This window comes from Heptranchias perlo, chromosome 12, assembly GCF_035084215.1.
Source record: "Heptranchias perlo isolate sHepPer1 chromosome 12, sHepPer1.hap1, whole genome shotgun sequence".
In the NCBI taxonomy this organism is placed as follows: domain Eukaryota; kingdom Metazoa; phylum Chordata; class Chondrichthyes; order Hexanchiformes; family Hexanchidae; genus Heptranchias; species Heptranchias perlo.
In genome coordinates, this window is record NC_090336.1 from 75,492,285 (window position 1) to 75,517,335 (window position 25,051).

The following is a 25,051-nucleotide window of genomic DNA, read 5'->3' on the forward strand; positions in this document are numbered from 1 at the left end:
TGATATCAAGAAACGGCTGAGTGCACTGGATACAGCAAAGGCTATGGGCCCCGAAAACATCCCAGCTGTAATGCTGAAGACTTGTACTCCAGAACTAGCTGCACCTCCAGCCAAGCTGTTCCAGTACAGCTACAACACTGGCATCCACCCAACAATGTGGAAAATTGCCCAGGTATGTCCTGTCCACAAAAAGCAGGACAAATCCAATCCGGCCAATTACCGCCCCATCAGTCTACTCTCAATCATCAGCAAAGTGATGGAAGGTATCGTCAACAGTGCTATCAAGCGGCACTTACTCACCAATAACCTGCTCACTGATGCTCAGTTTGGGTTCCGCCAGGACCACTCGGCTCCAGACCTCATTACAGCCTTGGTCCAAACATGGACAAATGAGCTGAATTCCAGAGGTGAGATGAGAGTGACTGCCCTTGACATCAAGGCAGCATTTGACTGAGTGTGGCACCAAGGAGCCCGAGTAAAATTGAAGTCAATGGGAATCAGGGGGAAAACTCTCCAGTGGCTGGAGTCATACCTAGCACAAAGGAAGATGGTAGTGGTTGTTGGAGGCCAATCATCTCAGCCCCAGGACATTGCTGCAGGAGTTCCTCAGGGCAGTGTCCTAGGCCCAACCATCTTCAGCTGCTTCATCAATGACCTTCCTTCCATCATAAGGTCAGAAATGGGGATGTTCGCTGATGATTGCACAGTGTTCAGTTCCATTCGCAACCCCTCAAATAATGAAGCAGTCCGAGCCCACAAGACCTGGACAACATCCAGGCTTGGGCTCATAAGTGGCAAGTAACATTCACACCAGACAAGTGTCAGGCAATAACCATCTCCAACAAGAGAGAGTCTAACCACCTCCCCTTGACATTCAACGGCATTACCATCGCCGAATCCCCCACCATCAACATCCTGGGGGTCACCATTGACCAGAAACTTAACTGGACCAGCCATATAAATACTGTGGCTACGAGAGCAGGTCAGAGGCTGGGTATTCTGCGGCGAGTGACTCACCTCCTGACTCCCCAAAGCCTTTCCACCATCTACAAGGCACAAGTCAGGAGTGTGATGGAATACTCTCCACTTGCTTGGATGAGTGCAGCTCCAACAACACTCAAGAAGCTTGACACCATCCAGGACAAAGCAGCCCGCTTGATTGGCACCCCATCCACCACCCTAAACATTCACTCCCTTCACCACCGGCGCACTGTGGCTGCAGTGTGTACCATCCACAGGATGCACTGCAGCTACTCGCCAAGGCTTCTTCGACAGCACCTCCCAAACCTGCGACCTCTACCACCTAGAAGGACAAGAGCAGCAGGCACATGGGAACAACACCACCTGTACGTTCCCCTCCAAGTCACACACCATCCCGACTTGGAAATATATCGGCCGTTCCTTCATCGTCGCTGGGTCAAAATCCTGGAACTCCCTTCCTAACAGCACTGTGGGAGAACCGTCACCACACGGACTGCAGCGGTTCAAGAAGGCGGCTCACCACCACCTTCTCGAGGGCAATTAGGGATGGGCAATAAATGCCGGCCTCACCAGCGACGCCCACATCCCATGAACAAATAAAAATAAATAAAAAAACACGGTGATGGGACGGGTGTCTGTCCCTGCGATTGTCCCACACGGTGATGGGACGGGGGTCTGTCCCTGCGATTGTCCCACACGGTGATGGGACGGGGGTCTGTCCCTGCGACTGTCCCACACGGTGATGGGACGGGGGTCTGTCCCTGCGATTGTCCCACACGGTGATGGGACGGGGGTCTGTCCCTGCGACTGTCCCACACGGTGATGGGACGGGGGTCTGTCCCTGCGACTGTCCCACACGGTGATGGGACGGGGGTCCGTCTCTGCGACTGTCCCACACGGTGATGGGACGGGGGTCCGTCTCTGCGACTGTCCCACACGGTGATGGGACGGGGGTCCGTCTCTCCGACTGTCCCACACGGTGATGGGACGGGGGTCCGTCTCTCCGACTGTCCCACACTGTGATGGGACGGGGGTCTGTGTCTCCGACTGTCTCACACGGCGATGGGACGGGGGTCTGTGTCTGTGACTGTGATTCCCCCACACGGTGATGGGACGGGGGTCCGTCTCTGCGATTGTCCCACACGGTGATGGGACGGGGGGGGGGGGGGGTGTGTTTGCGATTGTCTCACACGGTGATGGGACGGGGGTCCGTCTCTGCGATTGTCCCACACGGTGATGGGACGGGGGTCCGTCTCTGCGACTGTCCCACACGGTGATGGGACGGGGGTCCGTCTCTCCGACTGACCCTCACGGTGATGGGACGGGGGTCTGTGTCTGTGATTGTCTCACACGGTGATGGGACGGGGGTCTGTGTCTGCGATTGTCTCACACGGTGATGGGACGGGGGTCTGTGTCTGTGATTGTCCCACACGGTGATGGGACGGGGGTCTGTGTCTGTGATTGTCCCACACGGTGATGGGACGGGGTACTGTGTCTGTGATTCCCCCACACGGTGATGGGACGGGGGTCTGTGTCTGATTCCCCCACACGGTGATGGGACGGGGGGTCTGTGTCTGTGATTCCCCCACACGGTGATGGGACGGGGGGTCTGTGTCTGTGATTCCCCCACACGGTGATGGGACGGGGGTCTGTGTCTGTGATTCCCCCACACGGTGATGGGACGGGGGTCTGTGTCTGCGATTGTCCCACACGGTGATGGGACGGGGGTCTGTGTCTGTGATTCCCCCACACGGTGATGGGACGGGGGTCCGTCTCTCCGACTGTCCCACACGGTGATGGGACGGGGGTCTGTCTCTGCGATTGTCCCACACGGTGATGGGACGGGGGGTCTGTGTCTGTGATTGTCCCACACGGTGATGGGACGGGGGTCCGTCTCTGCGATTGTCCCACACGGTGATGGGACGGGGGGTCTGTGTCTGATTCCCCCACACACGGTGATGGGACGGGGGTCTGTGTCTGTGATTCCCCCACACTGTGATGGGACGGGGGTCTGTGTCTGTGATTGTCCCACACTGTGATGGGACGGGGGTCTGTGTCTGCGATTGTCCCACATATTCATCTCCTAATTTCAGTCATGCCTCTGTGGGCTGTTGCAAAGTACGGCCGGGCTCATGCCCACAGGTGGAGATAATAAACGATTGGAGCAATAGCTGCATTAAATAGCTGTATTTTAAAAGTTCTCTGGTACTCGCTGGGTGGAAGTCAGAGTAAACCTGGCTGCTTCTAGCATCCACTTGCCTTTTTTTTTTCCTCGAGAGGAAGTAAAGGGGAAGAAACAGCCTTGAATGCCAGTTCGATCAAACCCTCAAAGCCAGGCAGGCCAATCGAAGGGCAGATATGCAGTGAGGCTGCAGTGGGTCACAGGCGACAAGGAGGCCTGCAAACCAAGCTGGCCCTGGGCTATATTCTTCAGTACCTGTGAATTAGTCCAAGAAAAACTGATATTATCCTGCACTGACCAAAGTAGGGTATAATAACACTGTGTACAGGTAAACTGCAATTCCTCAGGTAATGTCCCATTTCAGTTAACGCACGAACACAAGTTAGGCTGGTATAATAATTCCCGACCAATGTGCATTCACTGATGTCAAACAGGTCAGGACAATACAGAGCTCTTCTCTGGGCAGCTGCAATGCCCTGTGTTAAAGGAATAGTTTAATTGTAATTTCACGAACTGTTGAATAAACCATTTAGGAAGATGTTTCCTGTCTCATTTACTTAACAATTCAGTTTTATTTTTTGTGTGGTTTTGAAGGAGTTTTTTTGACGAGAATCTATCAGAGACATTTCCAGCAGCGATGTGTAAATTATCTCAGAATTAAAAACTGAAATTTAAAAACGGATTTAAGAGCTTCTACGAGTATGTAAAAAGGAAGAGAGTAGCAAAAGTAAACGTGGCTCCCTTAGAGGCTGAGACAGGAGAAATTATAATGGGGAATAAGGAAATGGCAAAGACGTTAAACAAATATTTTGTATCTGTCTTCACAGTAGAAGACACAAAAAAATACCAGAAATAGTGGGGAACCAAGGAGCTAATGAGAGTGAGGAACTTAAAGTAATTAAGATTAGCAGAGAAAAAGTACTGGAGAAACTAATGGGACTAAAAGCCGACAAATCCCCTGGACCTGATGGCCGACATCCTAGAGTTCTAAAAGAAGTGACTAGAGACATAGTGGGTGCATTGGTTGTGATCTTCCAAAATTCCCTAGATTCTAGAACGGTCCCAGTGGATTGGAAGGTAGCAAATGTAACCCCGCTATTCAAGAAAGGAGGGAGAGAGAAAACAGGGAACTACAGGCCAGTTAGCCTGACATCAGTCATCAGGAAAATGCTGGAATCCATTATTAAGGAAGTGGTAACAGGGCACTTAGAAAATCATAATATGATTAGGCAGAGTCAACATGGTTTTATGAAAGGAAAATCATGTTTGACAAATCTATTAGAGTTTTTTTGAGGCTGTAACTAGCAGGGTGGATAAAGGGGAACCAGTGGATGCTGAGATGCTGTTTCCTCTGGCTGGAGAGAACTAGGGGACATAGTTGCAAGATAAGGGCTCGGCCATTTAAGATTGAGATGAGGAAGAATTTCTTCATTCAGGGGGTTGTGAATCTTTGGAATTCTCTACCCCAGCGGGCTGTGGATGCTCAGTCGTTGAGTATATTCAAAGCTGAGATCGATAGATTTTTGGACTCTAGGGGAATCAAGGGATATGGGGATCGGGCAGGAAAGTGGAGTTGAGGTCAAAGATCAGCCATGATCTGATTGAATGGCGGAGCAGGCTCGAGGGGCCGTATGGCCTACTCCTGCTCCTATTTCTTATGTTCTTATCATCGAGGCAACATCTCAACACTAGAGCTGTTAATTTGCAAGCCAATCAGTGAAGGGTGCTGCTTGACTCTACTCAATAATAAACACAAACAGTAAACCCACTCACAACAAACAGGTCACTTCAACTCTGGCTACGATTCGCTTACTTGTGTGCGCAGTTCTGGTCTCCATATACCTTGGTTAGACCACACTTTACTGTGAACAGGTCTGGTCTCCATATACCTTGGTTAGACCACACTTGACTGTGAACAGGTCTGGTCTCCATATACCTTGGTTAGACCACACTTTACTGTGAACAGGTCTGGTCTCCATATACCTTGGTTAGACCACACTTTGCTGTGCACAGTTCTGGTCTCCATATACCTTGGTTAGACCACACTTTACTGTGAACAGTTCTGGTCTCCATATACCTTGGTTAGACCACACTTTACTGTGAACAGTTCTGGTCTCCATATACCTTGGTTAGACCACACTTTACTGTGAACAGGTCTGGTCTCCATATACCTTGGTTAGACCACACTTTACTGTGAACAGGTCTGGTCTCCATATATCTTGGTTAGACCACACTTGGAGCATCGTGCACAGTTCTGGTCTCCATATTACAAAAGGGATATCGAGGCATTGGAGAAGGTGCAAAAAAGATTTACTAGGATGATGCCAGAACTGAGAGGTTATACCCATCAGGAAAGATTGAATAGGCTGGGGTTCTTTTCTCTCGAAAAGAGAAGGCTGAGGGGGTGACCTGATAGAGGTCTTTAAAATTATGAAGGGGTTTGATAGGGTAGATGTGGAGAAGATGTTTCCACTTGTGGGGGAGACCAGAACTAGGGGAACATAAATATAAGATAGTCACTAATAAATCCAATAAGGAATTCAGGAGAAACTTCTTTACCCAGAGTGTGGTGAGAACGTGGAACTTGCTACCATATAGACAGGAAACGACCCTCTGGTCCATCCAGCCTGCCCCACACAATCATACCACCATGTGTATCACAATATATACACGCCCCACCCCGCCCAACCCAAAACCATGTGATCTCCTGGGAGAGGTGAAAAAGCAGATTAAAAACCCAGGTCAATTTGGAGGAAAGAAAGCTGGGAAATTCCTCTCCGTCCTGTTTGGCGATGGAAAGTAGTCCAGGAGATCACTCCGGCCCTGATAATTCTATACAGTACATTACCGTCCCCTTGTACGAGGCAATCTCCGCCCCAGCCAGAAACAGGTCCAGCTCTCACTTAGTCCCTCGTAACATGCAACCTGTGCACCAATCATCTTTATTAAAAACACACAGGCAAGTGCCCTGCTTCAAACAGCTGCTCTTGCTAGAAATGCATGGACATGATTTCAGGGGGTGCAGGAACAGAGAGACAGGGGGGTTCACATACACATCTTTGAAGGTGGCAGGCCAAGTTGATGAGGCTGTTAAAAAGGCATATGGGATCCTAGGCTTTAATAATGGAGGCATAGAGTACAACAGCAAGGAAGTTATGCTAAACCTTTATAAAACACTGGTTAGGCCTCAGCTGGAGTATTGTGTCCAATTCTGGGCACCACACTTTAGGAAGGATGTCAGGGCCTCGGAGAGGGTGCAGAGGCGATTTACTCGAATGGGATGAGGGACTTCACTTACGTGGAGAGACTGGAGAAGCTGGGATTTTTCTCCTTAGAGCAGAGAAGGTTACAGGGAGATTTAATAGAGGTGTTCAAAATCACGAAGGATTTTGATAGAGTAAATAAGGAGAAATTGTTTCCAGTGGCAGGAGGGTCGATAACCAGTGGACACAGATTTAAGGTGATTGGCAAAAGAACCAGAGACGGCATGAGGAAAAAAAAAATTACGCAGCGAGTTGTTCTGATCTGGAATGCGCTGCCTGAAAGGGCGGTGGAAGCAGATTCAATAATAACTTTCAAAAGGGAATTGGATCAATCCTTGAAGGGAAAAAAAACTTAAAGGGCTGTGGGGAAAGAGCAGGGGAGTGGGACTAATTGGACAGCTCTTTCAAAGAGCCGGCACAGGCACGACGGGCCGAATGGCCTCTTTCTGTGCTCGATCATTCTCGGATTAAACTGAACTGTGATGGCCAGCCAGTACCAAGCTCACACACGGGCGAGGTGCACGGGGTCTAACAGGGTCAGAAACTTCTTTACCCAGAGTGTGGTGAGAACGTGGAACTTGCTACCATATAGATTCCCCTTCGAGCCTGCTCCGCCATTCAATATGATCATGACTGATCCTCTATCTCAATACCATATTCCCGCTCTCTCCCCATACCCCTTGACGCCTTTTGTGTCTAGAAATCTATCTAGCTCCATCTTAAATATATTCAGTGACTTGGCCTCCACAGCCTTCTGTGGTAGAGAATTCCACAGGTTCACCACCCTCTGAGTGAAGAAATTTCTCCTCATCTCAGTTCTAAATGTCCTACCCCGTATCCTGAGACTGTGACCCCTCGTTCTGGACCCCCCAGCCAGGGGAAACATCCTCCCTGCATCCAGTCTGTCCAGCCCTGTCAGAATTTTATATGTTTCAATGAGATCCCCTCTCATTCTTCTAAACTCGAGTAAATACAGGCCGAGTCGACCCAATCTCTCCTCATACAACAGTCCTGCCATCCCAGGAATCAGTCTGGTGAACCTTCGCTGCACTCCCTCTATGGCAAGTACATCCTTTCTTAGGTAAGGAGACCAAAACTGCACACAATACTCCAGGTGTGGTCTCACCAAGGCCCTGTATAACTGCAGTAAGGCATCCCTGCTCCTGTACTCAAATCCTCTTGCAATGAAGGCCAACATACCATTCGCCTTCCTAACTGCTTGCTGCACCTGCATGTTTGCTTTCAGCGACTGGTGTACAAGGACATCCAGGTCTCTTTGTACATCAACATTCCCCAATCTATCACCATTTAAATAATACTCTGCTTTCTGTTTTTCCTTCCAAAGTGGGTAACTTCACATTTATCCACATTATACTGCATCTGCCATGTGTTTGCCCACTCACTCAACTTGTCTAAATCAACTTGAAGCCTCTTTGCATCCTCCTCACAACTCACGATCCCACCTAGTTTTGTGTCGTCAGCAAACTTGGAAATATTACATTTAGTTCCCTCATCCAAATCATTGATATATATTGTGAATAGCTGGGGCCCAAGCACTGATCCCTGCGGTACCCCACTAGTCACTGCCTGCCACCCCGAAAAAGACACGTTTATTCCTACTCTCTGTTTCCTGTCTGTTAACCAATTTTCAATCCATGCCAGTATATTCCCCCCAATCCCATGTACTTTAATTTTGCACACTAACCTCTTATGTGGGACTTTATCAAAAGCCTTCTGAAAATCCAAGTACACCACATCCACTGGTTCCCCCTTATCTATTCTACCAGTTACATCCTCAAAAAACTCCAGTAGGTTTGTCAAACACGATTTCCCTTTCATAAATCCATGTTGACTTTGTCTAATCCCGTTGATATTTTCTAAGTGTCCTGTTACCACATCCTTTATAATAGAATAATATAATATAATATGGAATGGTTGAGGCGACTAGCATAGATGCATTTAAGGGGAAGCTGGATAAACACATGAGGGAGAAAGGAATAGAAGGATATGCTGATAGGGTGAGATGAAGTAGGGAGGCTCGTGTGGAGCATAAACACCAGCATGGACCTGCTGGGCCGAATGGCCTGTTTTTGTGCTGTGAAATTCAATGTAGTGTCTCTTAGCCACGGTGTGGATATGGCTGGTCCAGTTAAGCTTCTGGTGAGCCCAGATGTTGTCCAGATCCAGCTGTAGACTATCACAGAGGAGTTGTGAACAAAGCCGAATAAACTTAAGGAAACACAAGCCAGGAAGGGACAGACTGAGGGGTGACTGAAAGGTTGGTCAAATAGATGGGTTTTGAAAAGGTTTTTTTCAAAAAGGTGGACAGAGAGGTTGAGAGGTGTGGAGGAGGAATTCCAGAGCATAAAACCGTTTAAAGTTATGCCACCGATACTGGGGTGGGGTGGGAAAACGTACAGAATTCAGGAATCGAAGGAATGGAGCATTTAGTATGGGTTCTCGGGCTGGAGGAGGTTGCAGAGTGGTGGGGGGTCGAGACCATGGAGGGATTTGGAGGTGTTGATTTTAAATTTAATACGTTGGGGGAGTCAACATTGGGAGGGAGGGAGGGAGGGGGGGGGGGGGGGGGAGGAGTGAGGTTGATGGGCAGGGGGGGGCTGAATACACAGCACAAGTTGGGAATTTATGAAGGGAAGAGGATGGGAGATGAACAAGGAGGGCTTTGGAATACTGGAATATGGAGGCGAGAACTGCATGTATAACTGGGCATCAACATGACGTGACAAGCTGCTACATAAATATAAGCTGATTCTTTACTATATCAGCACCTTGGGAGGTTTTTCTGTGTTAAAGGCGCTATAGAAACACAAGTTATATAGTAAATACCATCACAAACATTCAGAAGCCATCTTCAGTTCTAATTCTTTGTCGTGCTTTATAACTGAGCTTAATTCTTTACAACATTTCATGTAGGAACATAGGAACAGGAGTAGGCCATTCAGCCCCTCGTGCCTGCTCCGCCATTTGATAAGATCATGGCTGATCTGTGATCTAACTCCATATACCTGCCTTTGGCCCATATCCCTTAATACCTTTGGTTACCAAAAAGCTATCCATCTCACATTTAAATTTAGCAATTGAGCTAGTATGTGTGTGTGTATATACTGTATAAAATTACAAAGTCTTTCGTTGAAGCACAATTCATCAGTAAACCATTAAATTTATAAACACACAAACATACACACGAACAATGACAGACAGGAAACGACCCTCTGGTCCATCCAGCCTGCCCCACACAATCATACCACCATGTGTATCACAATATATACACGCCCCACCCCGCCCAACCCAAAACCATGTGATCTCCTGGGAGAGGTGAAAAAGCAGATTAAAAACCCAGGTCAATTTGGAGGAAAGAAAGCTGGGAAATTCCTCTCCGTCCTGTTTGGCGATGGAAAGTAGTCCAGGAGATCACTCCGGCCCTGATAATTCTATACAGTACATTACCGTCCCCTTGTACGAGGCAATCTCCGCCCCAGCCAGAAACAGGTCCAGCTCTCACTTAGTCCCTCGTAACATGCAACCTGTGCACCAATCATCTTTATTAAAAACACACAGGCAAGTGCCCTGCTTCAAACAGCTGCTCTTGCTAGAAATGCATGGACATGATTTCAGGGGGTGCAGGAACAGAGAGACAGGGGGGTTCACATACACATCTTTGAAGGTGGCAGGCCAAGTTGATGAGGCTGTTAAAAAGGCATATGGGATCCTAGGCTTTAATAATGGAGGCATAGAGTACAACAGCAAGGAAGTTATGCTAAACCTTTATAAAACACTGGTTAGGCCTCAGCTGGAGTATTGTGTCCAATTCTGGGCACCACACTTTAGGAAGGATGTCAGGGCCTCGGAGAGGGTGCAGAGGCGATTTACTCGAATGGGATGAGGGACTTCACTTACGTGGAGAGACTGGAGAAGCTGGGATTGTTCTCCTTAGAGCAGAGAAGGTTACAGGGAGATTTAATAGAGGTGTTCAAAATTACGAAGGATTTTGATAGAGTAAATAAGGAGAAATTGTTTCCAGTGGCAGGAGGATCGATAACCAGTGGACACAGATTTAAGGTGATTGGCAAAAGAACCAGAGACGACATGAGGAAAAAAAAAATTACGCAGCGAGTTGTTCTGATCTGGAATGCGCTGCCTGAAAGGGCGGTGGAAGCAGATTCAATAATAACTTTCAAAAGGGAATTGGATAAATACTTGAAGGGAAAAAAAACTTAAAGGGCTGTGGGGAAAGAGCAGGGGAGTGGGACTAATTGGACAGCTCTTTCAAAGAGCCAGCACAGGCACGACGGGCCGAATGGCCTCTTTCTGTGCTCGATCATTCTCGGATTAAACTGAACTGTGATGGCCAGCCAGTACCAAGCTCACACACGGGCGAGGTGCACGAGGTCTAACAGGGTCACATTTGCCAGCATAAGTCACTGCTTCAGAGCGGAGCAGCAAGGAGGGGGAAACCGAATGGAAAACAAACAGGGCGAAAAGTACACACAATAAGAGTTTAAATCAGCTTGGGGCGATCAATGTTTATTCTGTGGGAAATACTTTAAAAGCACAAATTAACTATTCACAAATGTCATCCTTCGCTACTGTAAGGGACAAACAATGAATTTTAGAAAAGAAGTCCTTTAACTCAGAAAAGATTATTGAATCAGGAAACTTGCACTGTCCTGGGAAATAATCTCTCAATATCCGGTGCAGAATTAAAATGATGTCATGAATCCAATAATTCTAATGGTCATTCTGCTAAGAATTTTTCTTTCTTAAAAAAAAAAGGGAGCTGGGTATGTGTGGGAGTCCCAATTTATCCTGTTAACTCACATCAATGCATAGATTGGGGCTCCAACACAGGCCTGTCATTGTACAAAACTCTCTCACTAGAGATCACAACTGGTCCATTGTTTGCACTGTCCACCACTGTGTGTGACACAGCACAAGCACAGTAGTGTCATACAGAGCACGTTCTCTCACCAGTCCCATAAAGTGCATCTTCATTATTGATTCCCCGGTTGATGAAGGGAACCTCTTGAAGAACTCTTGCAAAGTGAAAACCTTGGTGTAAAGGAAAGGGCAGGTCAGCATCCTCCGCAGTGTCCAGAGGAAGCTTGGCGAGTGTTCCCCGTGACTGGGTCTGCTCCTCGTCACGTCGTGCGATTGTAAACAGCTCAAGTCTGGATCCTGGTGAGCAGGTAGTACAGGATGAAGAAGAGAAGGACCAGTCCGACAGAAACATAGCACAGCAGCTTCCTGTTATCCCTGCCCGATTTCACCATCGTGGAAAACCTCTTCACACTTCCTGTCAAAAGTCCAGTTACACTCGAAAAATCCGAATCCTGGCACAGAATCAAAAGAAAACCTGTAAGATTAAAAAGATAAACTACTCACCCCTAATCTAGATTCGAATGCTGCTCTCACATCTGAAGCTCGATCACACTCCTGGACCAGAGATGACAGACTGAGGATTGGGTAAACAATCCCTCTGCCACCTCTAGCCTCCAAACACTCTCCCTCTCTCCTCAACTTTGTTTCTCCTCTCTCTCTTTAGTTGACACTACTACAGGCAGCTCTCCGAGCATTCCTCTCTCGATCTTACGAAGCTGCAAGTATCCGCCACTATCTCTGGTCGGGCTTTAACTCTGTAATCTTACCGCTCCCTTTCTCCTTTTGTATTGGTGAGACCGCACCTGGAATACTGCATACAGTTTTGGTCTCCATACTTAAGAAAAGACATACTTGCTCTCGAGGCAGTACAAAGAAGGTTCACTCGGTTAATCCCGAGGATGAGGGGGCGGACATATGAGGAGAGGTTGAGTAGATTGGGACTCTACTCATTGGAGTTCAGAAGAATGAGAGGTGATCTTATTGAAACATATAAGATTGTGAAGGGGCTTGATCGGGTGGATGCGGTAAGGATGTTCCCAAAGATGGGTGAAACTAGAACGAGGGGGCATAATCTTAGAATAAGGGGCTGCTCTTTCAAAACTGAGATGAGGAGAAACTTCTTCACTCAGAGGGTAGTAGGTCTGTGGAATTTGCTGCCCCAGGAAGCTGTGGAAGCTACATCATTAAATAAATTTAAAACAGAAATCGACAGTTTCCTAGAAGTAAAGGGAATTAGGGGTTACGGGGAGCGGGCAGGAAATTGGACATGAAGCTGAGTTCGGATCGGTCAAGGCCCTGTGGGTGGCGGAGAGGGCCCAGGGGCTGAGTGGCCGGGTCCTGTTCCTACTTCTTGTGTTCTTTAGATTTGAGGTTAGGATCAGATCAGCCATGATCTTATTGAATGCAGGCTCGAGGGGCCGATTGGCCTACTCCTGCTCCTATTTCTTATGTTCTTATGTCCTTTTGGTAATGTTAAATTTATGCCCCTCTAGTTACCAACCAGTGAAAATAGTCTTTTTCCTATTTATTTTATCAAAACCTTTCCTACATCCTCACTTTTGAAATCAAGACTCACTTTACCATCTCTGACCCTAACTCATGCTTTCCCAGCACCTGAAAACTGTGCATCTCCTTAACTCAGTCAATCTTCCCTTTCACCTCCAGTCAATCTTCCCAATCTTTCTATCCTATTCCCAGTGTCGGTGCTACTTTGCAGGATGGCCTCCAGTTTCGCTTTCTCAATTTTAGTGCTTTATCAAATTATACCTAAATAAAACAACTTGGACTTTTTTCCCTTTGAAAATAATCGATGGAGCCTGTACACTCACCATGCCATCCAGATACCTATTCTGGTCGTCTGCCTCCTGATCAATATCCAGTGCAATCTGTTTAACAGAGAATTGATTAAAATTAACAAGTTACGAGCAAAACAACCAGCACTGGCAGAGACCGCTGGGAATAACAAAACGCAAGGTTGTAAGTCTGCAATTACAGCACACACAACAGGTGTCCGCCTTGGCTCAGTGGCCAGCACTCTTGCCTTGGAGTCAGAAGGTTGTAGGTTCAAGTCCCGTTACAGGACTTGAGCACAAAATCTAGGCTAACACTCCAGTGTCGTCCTTCAGATGAGACGTTAAACAGAGGCCTCGTCTGCCCTCTCAGGTGGATGTTGAAAATCCTCGGGCATTATTTGAAGAGTGGAGAGTTCGCCGGGTATCCTCACCAAACAACTAACAGCACCAGAAACACATCGAATGGTCATTCATCTCAACTACATCACAACAGTACTTCATTGACTGGAAAGCCTTTTGGGGTGTCCTGAGGTCGAGGAAGGTGCTAGAGAAATGCAAGTTTTTCTTTTCAATGCACAAAAAACGGCTGCCACGTTTACCTGGTCAATCACGAGCACGATTTTGAGTCTGACCATGGTGCTTTATCCTTCCTTGTCCTCTCTCTGCGGCTTTGTTTGATCACAGCACCCTCCTCCAGCACTGCTCCTGTTGTCCAGCTACCAAGGACTGCCCTCTTACCCATTCCACCAGAGTAAGAACATCGTCCCACCGCACTGTCACTTCACAAGTCCCCCAAAGATCCGGCACTGGTCCCCCTCGTCCTCATCTACATGTTGTCCTTGGTGAAATAATCCTTAGACATGGGGTCAGCTTCCAGAAGAACACTATCTCGATCCAGCCACTGCCTCAGTGCGGTCGGACTGCTCGCCTAACATCCAGTCTTGGATGAATCTTAACTTCTTCCAACGGAATAATGGGAAGAGCAAAACCATCATACTCAGCCCCCCAACATCAACTCGACACCCTGCTCACTGATCCCATTCCCCTCTCCCGCCACCGTCTCCGGCTGAGCTGTTTCAAACATAGAAACATGGAAAATTTTCTTTTTTATTCGTTCACGGGATGTGGGCGTCGCTGGCGAGGCCGGCATTTATCGCCCATCCTTAATTGCTCGAGAAGGTGGTGGTGAGCCGCCTTCTTGAACCGCTGCAGTCCGTGTGGTGAAGGTTCTCCCACAGTGCTGTTAGGAAGGGAGTTCCAGGATTTTGACCCAGCGACAATGAAGGAACAGCCGATATATTTCCAAGTCGGGATGGTGTGTGACTTGGAGGGGAACGTGCAGGTGGTGTTGTTCTCATGTGCCTGCTGCTCTTGTCCTTCTAGGTAGTAGAGGTCGCGGGTTTGGGAGGTGCTGTCGAAGAAGCCTTGGCTGCAGTGCATCCTGTGGATGGTACACACTGCAGCCATAGTGCATCGGTGGTGAAGGGAGTGAATGTTTAGGGTTGTAAACAATTTTACAACACCAAGTTATAGTCCAGCAATTTTATTTTAAATTCACAAGCTTTCGGAGGCTACCTCCTTCCTCAGGTGAACGATGTAAAATTGTTTACAATGTTTAGGGTGGGGGATGGGGTGCCAATCAAGAGGGCTGCTTTGGCCTGGATGGTGTCGAGCTTCTTGAGTGTTGTTGGAGCTGCACTCATCCAGGCAAGTGGAGAGTATTCCATCACACTCCTGACTTGTGCCTTGTAGAAGGTGGAAAGGCTTTGGGGAGTCAAGAGGTGAGTCACTCGCCACAGAATACCCAGCCTCTGACCTGCTCTTGTAGCCACAGTATTTATGTGCTGGTCCAGTTAAGTTTATGGTCAATGGTGACCCCCAGGATGTTGATGGTGGGGGATTTGGCGATGGTAATGCCGTTGAATCTCAAGGGGAGGCGATCAGACTCTCTCTTGTTGGAGATGGTCATTGCCTGGCGCGAATGTTACTTGCCACTTATCAGCCCAAGCCTGGATGTTGTCCAGGTCTTGCTGCATGCGGGCTCGGACTGCGAATGGAACTGAACACTGTGCAATCATCAGCGAACATCCCCATTTCTGACCTTATGATGGAGGGAAGGTCATTGATGAAGCAGCTGAAGATGGTTGGGCCTAGGACACTGCCCTAAGGAACTCCTGCAGCAATGTCCTGGGGCTGAAATGATTGGCCTCCAACAACCACTACCATCTTCCTTTGTGCCAGGTATGACTCCAGCCACTGGAGAGTTTTCCCCCTGATTCCCATTGACTTCAATTTTACTAGGGCTCCTTGGTGCCACACACTGCCTCGATGTCAAGGGCAGTCACTCTCACCTCACCTCTGGAATTCAGCTCTTTTGTCCATGTTTGGACCAAGGCTGTAATGAGGTCTGGAGCCGAGTGGTCCTGGCGGAACCCAAACTGAGCATCGGTGAGCAGGTTATTGGTGAGTAAGTGCCGCTTGATAGCACTGTCAATGACACCTTGCATCACTTTGCTGATGATTGAGAGTAGACTGTTGGGGCGGTAATTGGCCGGATTGGATTTGTCCTGCTTTTTGTGGACAGGACACACCTGGGCAATTTTCCACATTGTCGGGTAGATGCCAGTGTTGTAGCTGTACTGGAATAGCTTGGCTAGAGACACAACTAGTTCTGGAGCACAAGTCTTCAGCACTACAGCTGGGATGTTGTCGGGCCCCACAGCCTTTGCTGTATCCAGTGCACTCAGCCGTTTCTTGATGTCACGTGGAGTGAATCGAATTGGCTGAAGACTGGCTTCTGTGATGGTGGGGATATCGGGAGGAGGCCGAGATGGATCTTCCACTCAGCACTTCTGGCTGAAGATGGTTGCAAACGCTTCAGCCTTGTCTTTTGTACTCACGTGATGGACTCTGCCATCATTGAGAATGGGGATGTTTGCAGAGCCTCCTCCTCCCGTTCGTTGTTTAATTGTCCACCACCATTCACGACTGGATGTGGCAGGACTGCAGAGCTCGGATCTGATCCGTTGGTTGTGGAATCGCTTAGCTCTGTCTATAGCATGTTGCTTTCGCTGTTTAGCATGCATGTAGTCCTGAGTTGGCACCTCATTTTGAGGTACCCATGGTGCTGCTCCTGGCATGCTCTTCTACACTCCTCATTGAACTAGGGTTGATCCCCTAGCTTGTTGGTAATGGTAGAGTGAGGAATATGTCGGGCCATGAGGTTACAGATTGTGCTGGAATACAATTCTGCTGCGGCTGATGGCCCACAGCACCTCATGGATGCCCAGTTTTGAGCTGCAAGATCTGTTCTGAATCTATCCCATTTAGCACGGTGGTAGTGCCAGACAACACGTTGGATGGTATCCTCAGTGCGAAGATGGGACTGCGTCTCCACGAGGACTGTGCAGTGGTCACTCCTACCAATACTGTCATGGACAGATGCATTTGCGACAGGTAGATTGGTGAGGACGAGGTCAAGTCAGTTTTTCCCCTCGTGTTGGTTCGCTCACCACCTGCCGCAGGCCCAGTCTTTGCAACCTTGGCTATTCAATCCTGAGTTGAGTTTCTAACCTCCATATCTTCTCTGTTATAAAACCACCTGCTCCCAACTCTGTAACTCAGCCCATCTACCGTTCAAACCCTCATTCACGTCTCTGTCATCCCCAGACTTGACTATTCCAATGCTGTCCTGGTCAGCTTTCCTCCCTCCATATCTACCTCCCTACCTCTGTAACCTCTGCTAGCCCCACAACCTGAACCCCAATTCTCTGATCCTGTGCCTCTTGTGCAATCCCCACTCGCTTCGTCCCATCATTGGCGGCCATGCTTTTAACCAACTCGGCCCCGCTCTCTGGAATTTCCTCCCTAAACCATCGCCCTCTCCTCCTTCAAGGCCCCCCACGTTGAGAAAGCGTTTGATCTCTTCTAATCTCTTCTCCTTGGTCAGGGCATCCATTTTCCTCACTTCTCTGTGATGTGCCTTGGAACATTTCCCATGTTCGAAGTGCTGCACAGAAATAGACTCGGTTGTTATTATTCTTCCAGTGCATTAAACTCTCCCCTCTGGAGAAGTTCATCTTTATTGCATTTGACTGGAACAGATCAGCTGAATTTCGAACAACCAATCCTGTTATTTTGGAATCATATCTTTGAACTTACACAATTGTTCCCTCGGGTCTCAGCATCATTATTGTGATGAATACTCTTCAGAAAAAATATGGACAAAAATCTGAATTGTGTGGTGGTGCAGCTTAAACTGTTCCAGTTAAATATTAGTTTCGTTAGTTACTGGTTATACTCCAAATCTATCATTTGCTGATCAAACACAATCAAATTGATGAATTCTAAAGGTTATCACAGACCAGGGGCAGGTGAGATGCTGCAACATCGTCGCATCCCCAGGCATCCATCAGTCTTCCCAACTAAAACTAATGAAGGCCTTGAGGATTACTGTACTGTAGCATTTTAAAAATAGGATTGAGTTAATCTGGGGGGAACTCCACCGAACAGGAGTCCACTTTGTTCCATTAATCAGCATCACAATTCCATTCCAAAACCTTCCCATCGATATTGGATGAAAGGAAACCAGACAACAAGGAATGTCCAGCATTTTACGATCACTGATTATTCTGAGATGAGGCTTAAACAAAGGCACAACATTTGCTACCCCCCAATCTTCAGGCACCTCACCTGCAGCGGTGGATGATTCAAATATCTCTGCCAGGGGACCCGCCAGTTGTCGTGGTGCATACAGGCACCAACGATATCGGTAAAAGACAGGATGAGGTCCTACAAGCTGAATTTAGGGAGTTAGGAGTTAAACTAAAGAGTAGGACCTCAAAGGTAGTAATCTCAGGATTGCTACCAGTGCCACGGGCTAGTCAGAGTAGGAATGACAGGATAGCTGGGATGAATACGTGGCTTGAGAGATGGTGCAAGAGGGAGGGGTTCAAATTCCTGGGCCATTGGAACCGGTTCTGGGGGAGGTGGGACCAGTACAAATTGGACGGTCTGCATCTGGGCAGGACTGGAACCAATGTCCTAGGGGGAGTGTTTGCCAGTGCTGTTGGGGAGGGTTTAAACTAATGTGGCAGGGGGATGGGAACCGATGCAGGAAGTCAGTGGGAAATAAAATGGTGACAGAAACAAAAGGCAGTAAGGGAGAGTGTACAGAACATGATCGGACAGATGGTCTGAGAAAGCAGGGCAAAGACCAAGGGAAGTCTAGATTAAACTGCATTTATTTCAATGCAAGAAGTCTGATGGGCAAGGCAGATGAACTCAGGGCATGGATGGGTACATGGGACTGGGATGTTATAGCTATTACTGAAACATGGCTAAGGGAGGGGCAGGACTGGCAGCTCAATGTTCCAGGGTACAGATGCTATAGGAAAGATAGAGCAGGAGGCAAGAGAGGAGGGGGAGTTGCGTTCTTGATTAGGGAGAACATCACGGCAGTAGTGAGAGGGGATATATCCGAGGGTTCGCCCACTGAGTCTATATGGGTAGAACTGAAAAATAAGAAGGGAGAGATCACTTTGATAGGATTGTACCACAGACCCCCAAATAGTCAAAGGGAAATTGAGGAGCAAATATGTAAGGAGATTACAGACAGCTGCAAGAAAAATAGGGTGGTAATAGTAGGGGACTTTAACTTTCCCAACATTGACTGGGACAGCCATAGCATTAGGGGCTTGGATGGAGAGAAATTTGTTGAGTGTATTCAGGAGGAATTTCTCATTCAGTATGTGGATGGCCCGACTAGAGAGGGGGCAAAACTTGACCTCCTCTTGGGAAATAAGGAAGGGCAGGTGACAGAAGTGTTAGTGAGGGATCACTTTGGGACCAGTGATCATAATTCCATTAGTTTTAAGATAGCTATGGAGAATGATAGGTCTGGCCCAAAAGTTAAAATTCCAAATTGGGGAAAGGCCAATTTTGAGGGTATTAGACAGGAACTTTCAGAAGTTGATTGGGAGAGTCTGTTGGCAGGCAAAGGGACGTCTGGTAAGTGGGAGGCTTTCAAAAGTGTGTTAACCAGGGTTCAGGGTAAGCACATTCCTTATAAAGTGAAGGGCAAGGCTGGTAGAAGTAGGGAACCTTGGATGACTCGGGAGATTGAGGCCCTAGTCAAAAAGAAGGAGGCATATGACATGCATAGACAGCTGGGATCAAGTGGATCCCTTGAAGAGTATAGAGATTGCCGGAGTAGAGTTAAGAGAGAAATCAGGAGGGCAAAAAGGAGACATGAGATTGCTTTGGCAGATAAGGCAAAGGAGAATCCAAAGAGCTTCTACAAATACATAAAGGGCAAAAGAGTAACGAGGGAGAGAGTAGGGCCTCTTAAGGATCAACAAGGTCAGCTATGTGCGGAACCACAAGAGATGGGTGAGATCCTGAATGAATATTTCACATCGGTATTTACGGTTGAGAAAGGCATGGATGTTAGGGAACTTGGGGAAATAAATAGTGATGTCTTGAGGAGTGTACATATTACAGAGAGAGAGGTGCTGGAAGTCTTAACGCGCATCAAGGTAGATAAATCTCCGGGACCTGATGAAATGTATCCCAGGACGTTATGGGAGGTTAGGGAGGAAATTGCGGGTCCCCTAGCAGAGATATTTGAATCATCCACCGCTACAGGTGAGGTGCCTGAAGATTGGAGGGTAGCAAATGTTGTGCCTTTGTTTAGGAAGGGCGGCTGGGAAAAGCCTGGGAACTACAGACCGGTGAGCCTGACATCTGTAGTGGGTAAGTTGTTAGAGGGTCTTCTGAGGGACAGGATCTACAGGCATTTGGAGAGGCAGGGACTAATTAGGAACAGTCAGCATGGTTTTGTGAGAGGAAAATCATGTCTCACGAATTTGATTGAGTTTTTTGAAGGGGTAACCAAGAAGATAGATGAGGGCTGTGCAGTAGACGTGGTCTACATGGACTTCAGCAAAGCCTTCGACAAGGTACCGCATGGTACGTTGTTACATAAGGTTAAATCTCATGGGATCCAAGGTGAGGTAGCCAATTGGATACAAAATTGGCTTGACGGCAGAAGACAGAGGGTGGTTGTAGAGGGTTGTTTTTCAAACTGGATGCCTGTGTCCAGCGGTGTGCCTCAGGGATCGGTGCTGGGTCCGCTGTTATTTGTTATTTATATTAATGATTTGGATGAGAATTTAGGAGGCATGGTTAGTAAGTTTGCAGATGACACCAAGATTGGTGGCATTGTGGACAGTGAAGAAGGTTATCTAGGATTGCAAAGGGATCTTGATAAATTGGGCCAGTGGGCCGATGAATGGCAGATGGAGTTTAATTTAGATAAATGTGAGGTGATGCATTTTGGTAGATCGAATCGGGCCAGGACCTACTCCGTTAATGGTAGGGCGTTGGGGAGAGTTATAGAACAAAGAGATCTAGGAGTACAGGTTCATAGCTCCTTGAAAGTGGAGTCACAGGTGGATAGGGTGGTGAAGAAGGCATTCAGCATACTTGGTTTCACAATTTGGTCAGAGCATTGAATGCAGGAGTTGGGATGTCTTGTTGAAGTTGTACAAGACATTAGTAAGGCCACACTTGGAGTACTGTGTACAGTTCTGGTCAACCTATTATAGAAAGGATATTATTAAACTAGAAAGAGTGCAGAAAAGATTTACTAGGATGCTACCGGGACTTGATGGTTTGACTTATAGGGAGAGGTTAGACAGACTGGGACTTTTTTCCCTGGAGAGTAGGAGGTTAAGGGGTGATCTTATAGAAGTCTATAAAATAATGAGGGGCATCGATAAGGTAGATAGTCAAAATCTTTTCCCAAAGGTAGGGGAGTCTATAACGAGGGGGCACAGATTTAAGGTGAGAGGGGAGAGATACAAAAGGGTCCAGAGGGGAAATTTTTTCACTCAAAGGGTGGTGAGTGTCTGGAACGAGCTGCCAGAGGCAGTAGTAGAGGCGGGTACAATTTTGTCTTTTAAAAAGCATTTGGACAGTTACATGGGTAAGATGGGTATGGAGGGATATGGGCCAAGTGCAGGAAATTGGGACTAGCTTAGTGGTATAAACTGGGCGACATGGACATGTTGGGCCGAAGGGCCTGTTTCCATGTTGTAACTTCTATGATTCTATGAAAAATGTTAAAATAAAAACCTGACAAACCGATTTGAGCCGGGAGACTTTGCTGGACAAGTTATCTGCCATTCGTTTGTTTTCTGCATCGAGCATTTGGTCCATTGCACCGGAACCGAGGCCTGGAGGGGAAAAAAGAGAGAAATGGCCAGCATGTGAATGCAGATCGAAGGATGCTGCAGATTACAAGAGAATACTCACAAACAAACGCTCAGAATGGTCGGAAGGAACAAATCCAATACATCAACCAAAGCATTGCCACATGCTTACTGATTTTGTCTCCAATTATGAATTCAAAGAAATTACCCACGAGATTAAACTAGCTGGTCTATGGAGAGCCAGTTAAACATCTTATTCTTTCTCGAACAAAGCTGCTCCATTGGTGACCCTCCAGTCCCACAGCACAAGTGAATATTTGGGGACTCAAAAATTGTGGTCAGATCCTCTGCTGTCTTCTCTCTGCCTTCCTTAAGTTTGGCTCAGTAGGAACATAGGAACAGGAGTAGGCCATTCAGCCCCTCGTGCCTGCTCTGCCATTTGATAAGATCATGGCTGATCTGTGATCTAACTCCATATACCTGCCTTTGGCCCATATCCCTTAATACCTTTGGTTGCCAAAAAGCTATCTATCTCAGATTTAAATTTAACAATTGAGCTAGTATCAATTGCCGTTTGCGGAAGAGAGTTCCAAACTTCTACCACCCTTTGTGTGTAGAAATGTTTTCGAATCTCACTCCTGAAAGGTCTGGCTCTAATTTTTAGACTGTGCCCCCCACTCCTAGAATCCCCAACCAGCGGAAATAGTTTCTCTCTACCCGCCCTATCTGTTCCCCTTAATATCTGATGAACTTCAATCAGATCACCCCTTAACCTTTGAAACTCCAGAGAATACAACCCCAATTTGTGTAATCTCTCCTCGTAACTTAACCCTTGAAGTCCGGGTATCATTCTAGTAAACCTACGCTGCGCTCCCTCCAAGGCCAATATGTCCTTCCGAAGGTGCGGTGCCCAGAACTGCTCACAGTACTCCAGGTGCGGTCTAACTAGGGTTTTGTGTAGCTGCAGCACAACTTCTGCCCCCTTGTACTCCAGTCCTCCAGATATAAAGGCCAGCATTCCATTAGCCTTATTGATTATTTTCTGCACCTGTTCAGGACACTTCAATGATCTATGTACCTGAACCCCTAAGTCCCTTTGGACATCCACTGTTTTTAACTTTTTACCATTTCGAAAGTACCCTGTTCTATTCTTTTTTGATCCAAAGCACCTCTGACTCCCCTCAGTCGAAGGTCATGATTGAAGCTCCCATTCCAGCACTGGTCATAATCTAGACTGGTACTTTGAGGTCCCATATTTCGGTTGAACCAAAGTCCTGCCTGCCTGGATCGGGTGGATGCAAACGATCGCACGGCATTATCCGACGAAAAGCAGAAGTCTCTCCGAGTCCGAGCTAACAATGATCCCTCAACCAGCACGACCACAACAGATTCACTGGCCATTTACCTCATTGCTGTTTATGGGACCTTGCCGTGTGCAAATTTGCTGCCGACAAAATAGTGACTACATTGCAAAGTAATTTATTGGCTGTGAAGCACTTTTGGGTGTCTTGAGGACATGAAAGGTGCTATATAAATGTAGCACCTTTCTTTTTGTAAGAGCGTGCAGTGCAGGTAATTACGGCATGGTGATGTATCACCTTCAGTTAAAAGAGAGTCACATCGGAACAGTGAACACTCAACCCCTCGTCTCATGACCGAGTTTGTTGTCGACTAATTGATAGAGTTTGATTGTAATGATTCGTCAAGAGCTCCATTATTGTTGCATCATGCGACCACCAGGATGGTCGAAGATGAACTGGACAGGCTTGGTCTTTATTCGTATACTAATTCATATGTTCCTACCTACTGATCTAGGTAGCAGTCTGGGATACATTCTAAATAGTGCTCCCCACTTTGACTACATGCATTATCTTTATTTTAGTCTATCTTAGGCTAGTTAAAATCATCCAACATTATTGCCCTGTTGGTCTTGCAGATCCTCCATTTCCACATCAGTGAAGAATTCTGGTAATGTCAGTTAGTCCTGGGCCCTCAGAGCCTCGCCCTTTCCTGCATCGGTGTTAATGTCTCAATCTGCTTTTCCGCTGAGTGTTTGCTAAGCTTTACCATCGTTATTGCTGGACGTCTGCAGAAATAGCTTCCAGCATGCCCACTTCTGACTGGAACTGTGCGCCTGGTCAGATTAACTCACTTATTAATTACAGCACAGAAACAGGCCATTCGGCCCAACTGATTTAAGAACACACACAAGCACATAAGAAATAGGAGCAGGAGTCGGCCATACGGCCCCTCGAGCCTGCTCCGCCATTCAATCAGATCATGGCTGATCTTCAACCTCAACTCCATTTTCCCGCTCGATCCCCATATCCCTCGATTCCCCTAGAGTCCAAAAATCTATCGATCTCAGCTTTGAATATACTCAACGACTGAGCATCCACAGCCCTCTGGGGTAGACAATTCCAAAGATTCACAACGCTCTGAGTGAATGAGTGCCAGTGTTTATGCTCCTCCCTCCCTACTCCAGCTCACCCTATCAGCAAATCCTTCTATTCCTTTCTCCCTCATGTGTTTATCGAGCATCCCCTTAAATGCATCGATGCTAGTCGCCTCAACTACTCCTTGTGGGAGCGAGTTCCACATTCTCACCACTCTCTGGGTAAAGTTTCTCCTGAATTCCCTATTGGATTTATTAGCGACTATCTTGTATTTATGGCCCCTAAGTTCTGGTCTTGCCCGCAAATGGAAACATTTTCCCTACGTCTATCCTATCAAACCCTTTCATAATCTTAAAGACCTCTATCAGGTCATCCCTCAGTCTTTTTTTAAAAAAGAGAAATGAGTCCCCAGCCTGTTCAATCTTTATCCTATTTACTCTATCAAGACCCTTCATGATTTTGAACGCCTCTATTAAATCTCCCCTTAACTGTGTCTAGTATAAGGAGAACAACCCCAGCTTCTCCAGTCTCTCCATATAACTGAAGCCTTTCATCCCTGGAACCATTCTAGTAAATCTCCTCTGCACCCTCTCCAAGGCCTTCACATCCTTCCTAAAGTGCGGTAAATGTAACAATGCAAATGTTAATTCTGTGTATAAGTTACAATTTATGTTTCTTTGAAGTTGTGTTAATGCCAAAAAGGTAGTGTCCATATGCAGACCAAGTCTGCCATAAACCAAAACCACCTCTTTGTGTGCACCGTGAGTGGGATAGAATGCCACGGGTTTAATCATTACCGTTCACCCACAGCGAGTCCCACCACAGACCACGTGGGATGCTCAGAACACACAGTCCTGTCTACACCAAAAAGTGGTTTAAAACCACAGCATCAGATTGTTCCATCCAGGCTAAAAATTAAATCAAGTTTATTTACAAGATTATACAGAGAAAAATGCAGCAAATTACTGAGGGTACAAATACTTAGAAAACAAAGATAGAAACAGTCTACAAGGGTTAAGTATTTTCCTTCTAAACTATTTCTTACATGGTTAGCTGATCTTAGGGTGGCTGTAGAGATAATGGGCCGTAATTTTGCTGTAGCAGGGCATCTAAAGGCACATGCCATTAGTTAGATTTGCCCTTGCATGTTTAGGTTTTTAAATTTCTTACATGACAAGTTGCTGAAAGTGCAAGCTGATATCGTCGCAATGAGGGGACCAGGGCATCTGGGACCTGAGTGAACAGGGCAAGCAACTGGGTATCTCCTTCACCAATCAGATTGAAGAATTGTGAAAGTAACACTGCAAGGACTGAGAAGGAAGTG

The 25,051-nt window shown here is 47.1% G+C and overlaps 1 protein-coding gene across 1 annotated transcript in view; it reads right to left on the minus strand.

Annotated features, from left to right (window-relative positions):
- Positions 1–9,297: 9,297 nt before the first annotated feature.
- Positions 9,298–25,051, minus strand: part of bet1l (Bet1 golgi vesicular membrane trafficking protein-like) — a 59,976-nt gene continuing 44,222 nt past the window's right edge. Inside the window, exons 2-4 of the mRNA XM_067994280.1 lie at positions 21,264–21,355; positions 13,155–13,211; positions 9,298–11,777 (exon numbers count right to left, since the gene is read on the minus strand). Of these exons, the coding sequence (XP_067850381.1) occupies positions 11,610–11,777; positions 13,155–13,211; positions 21,264–21,355 (317 nt within the window). The 3' untranslated portion in view covers positions 9,298–11,609. The remainder of the gene's footprint in view (positions 11,778–13,154; positions 13,212–21,263; positions 21,356–25,051) is intronic.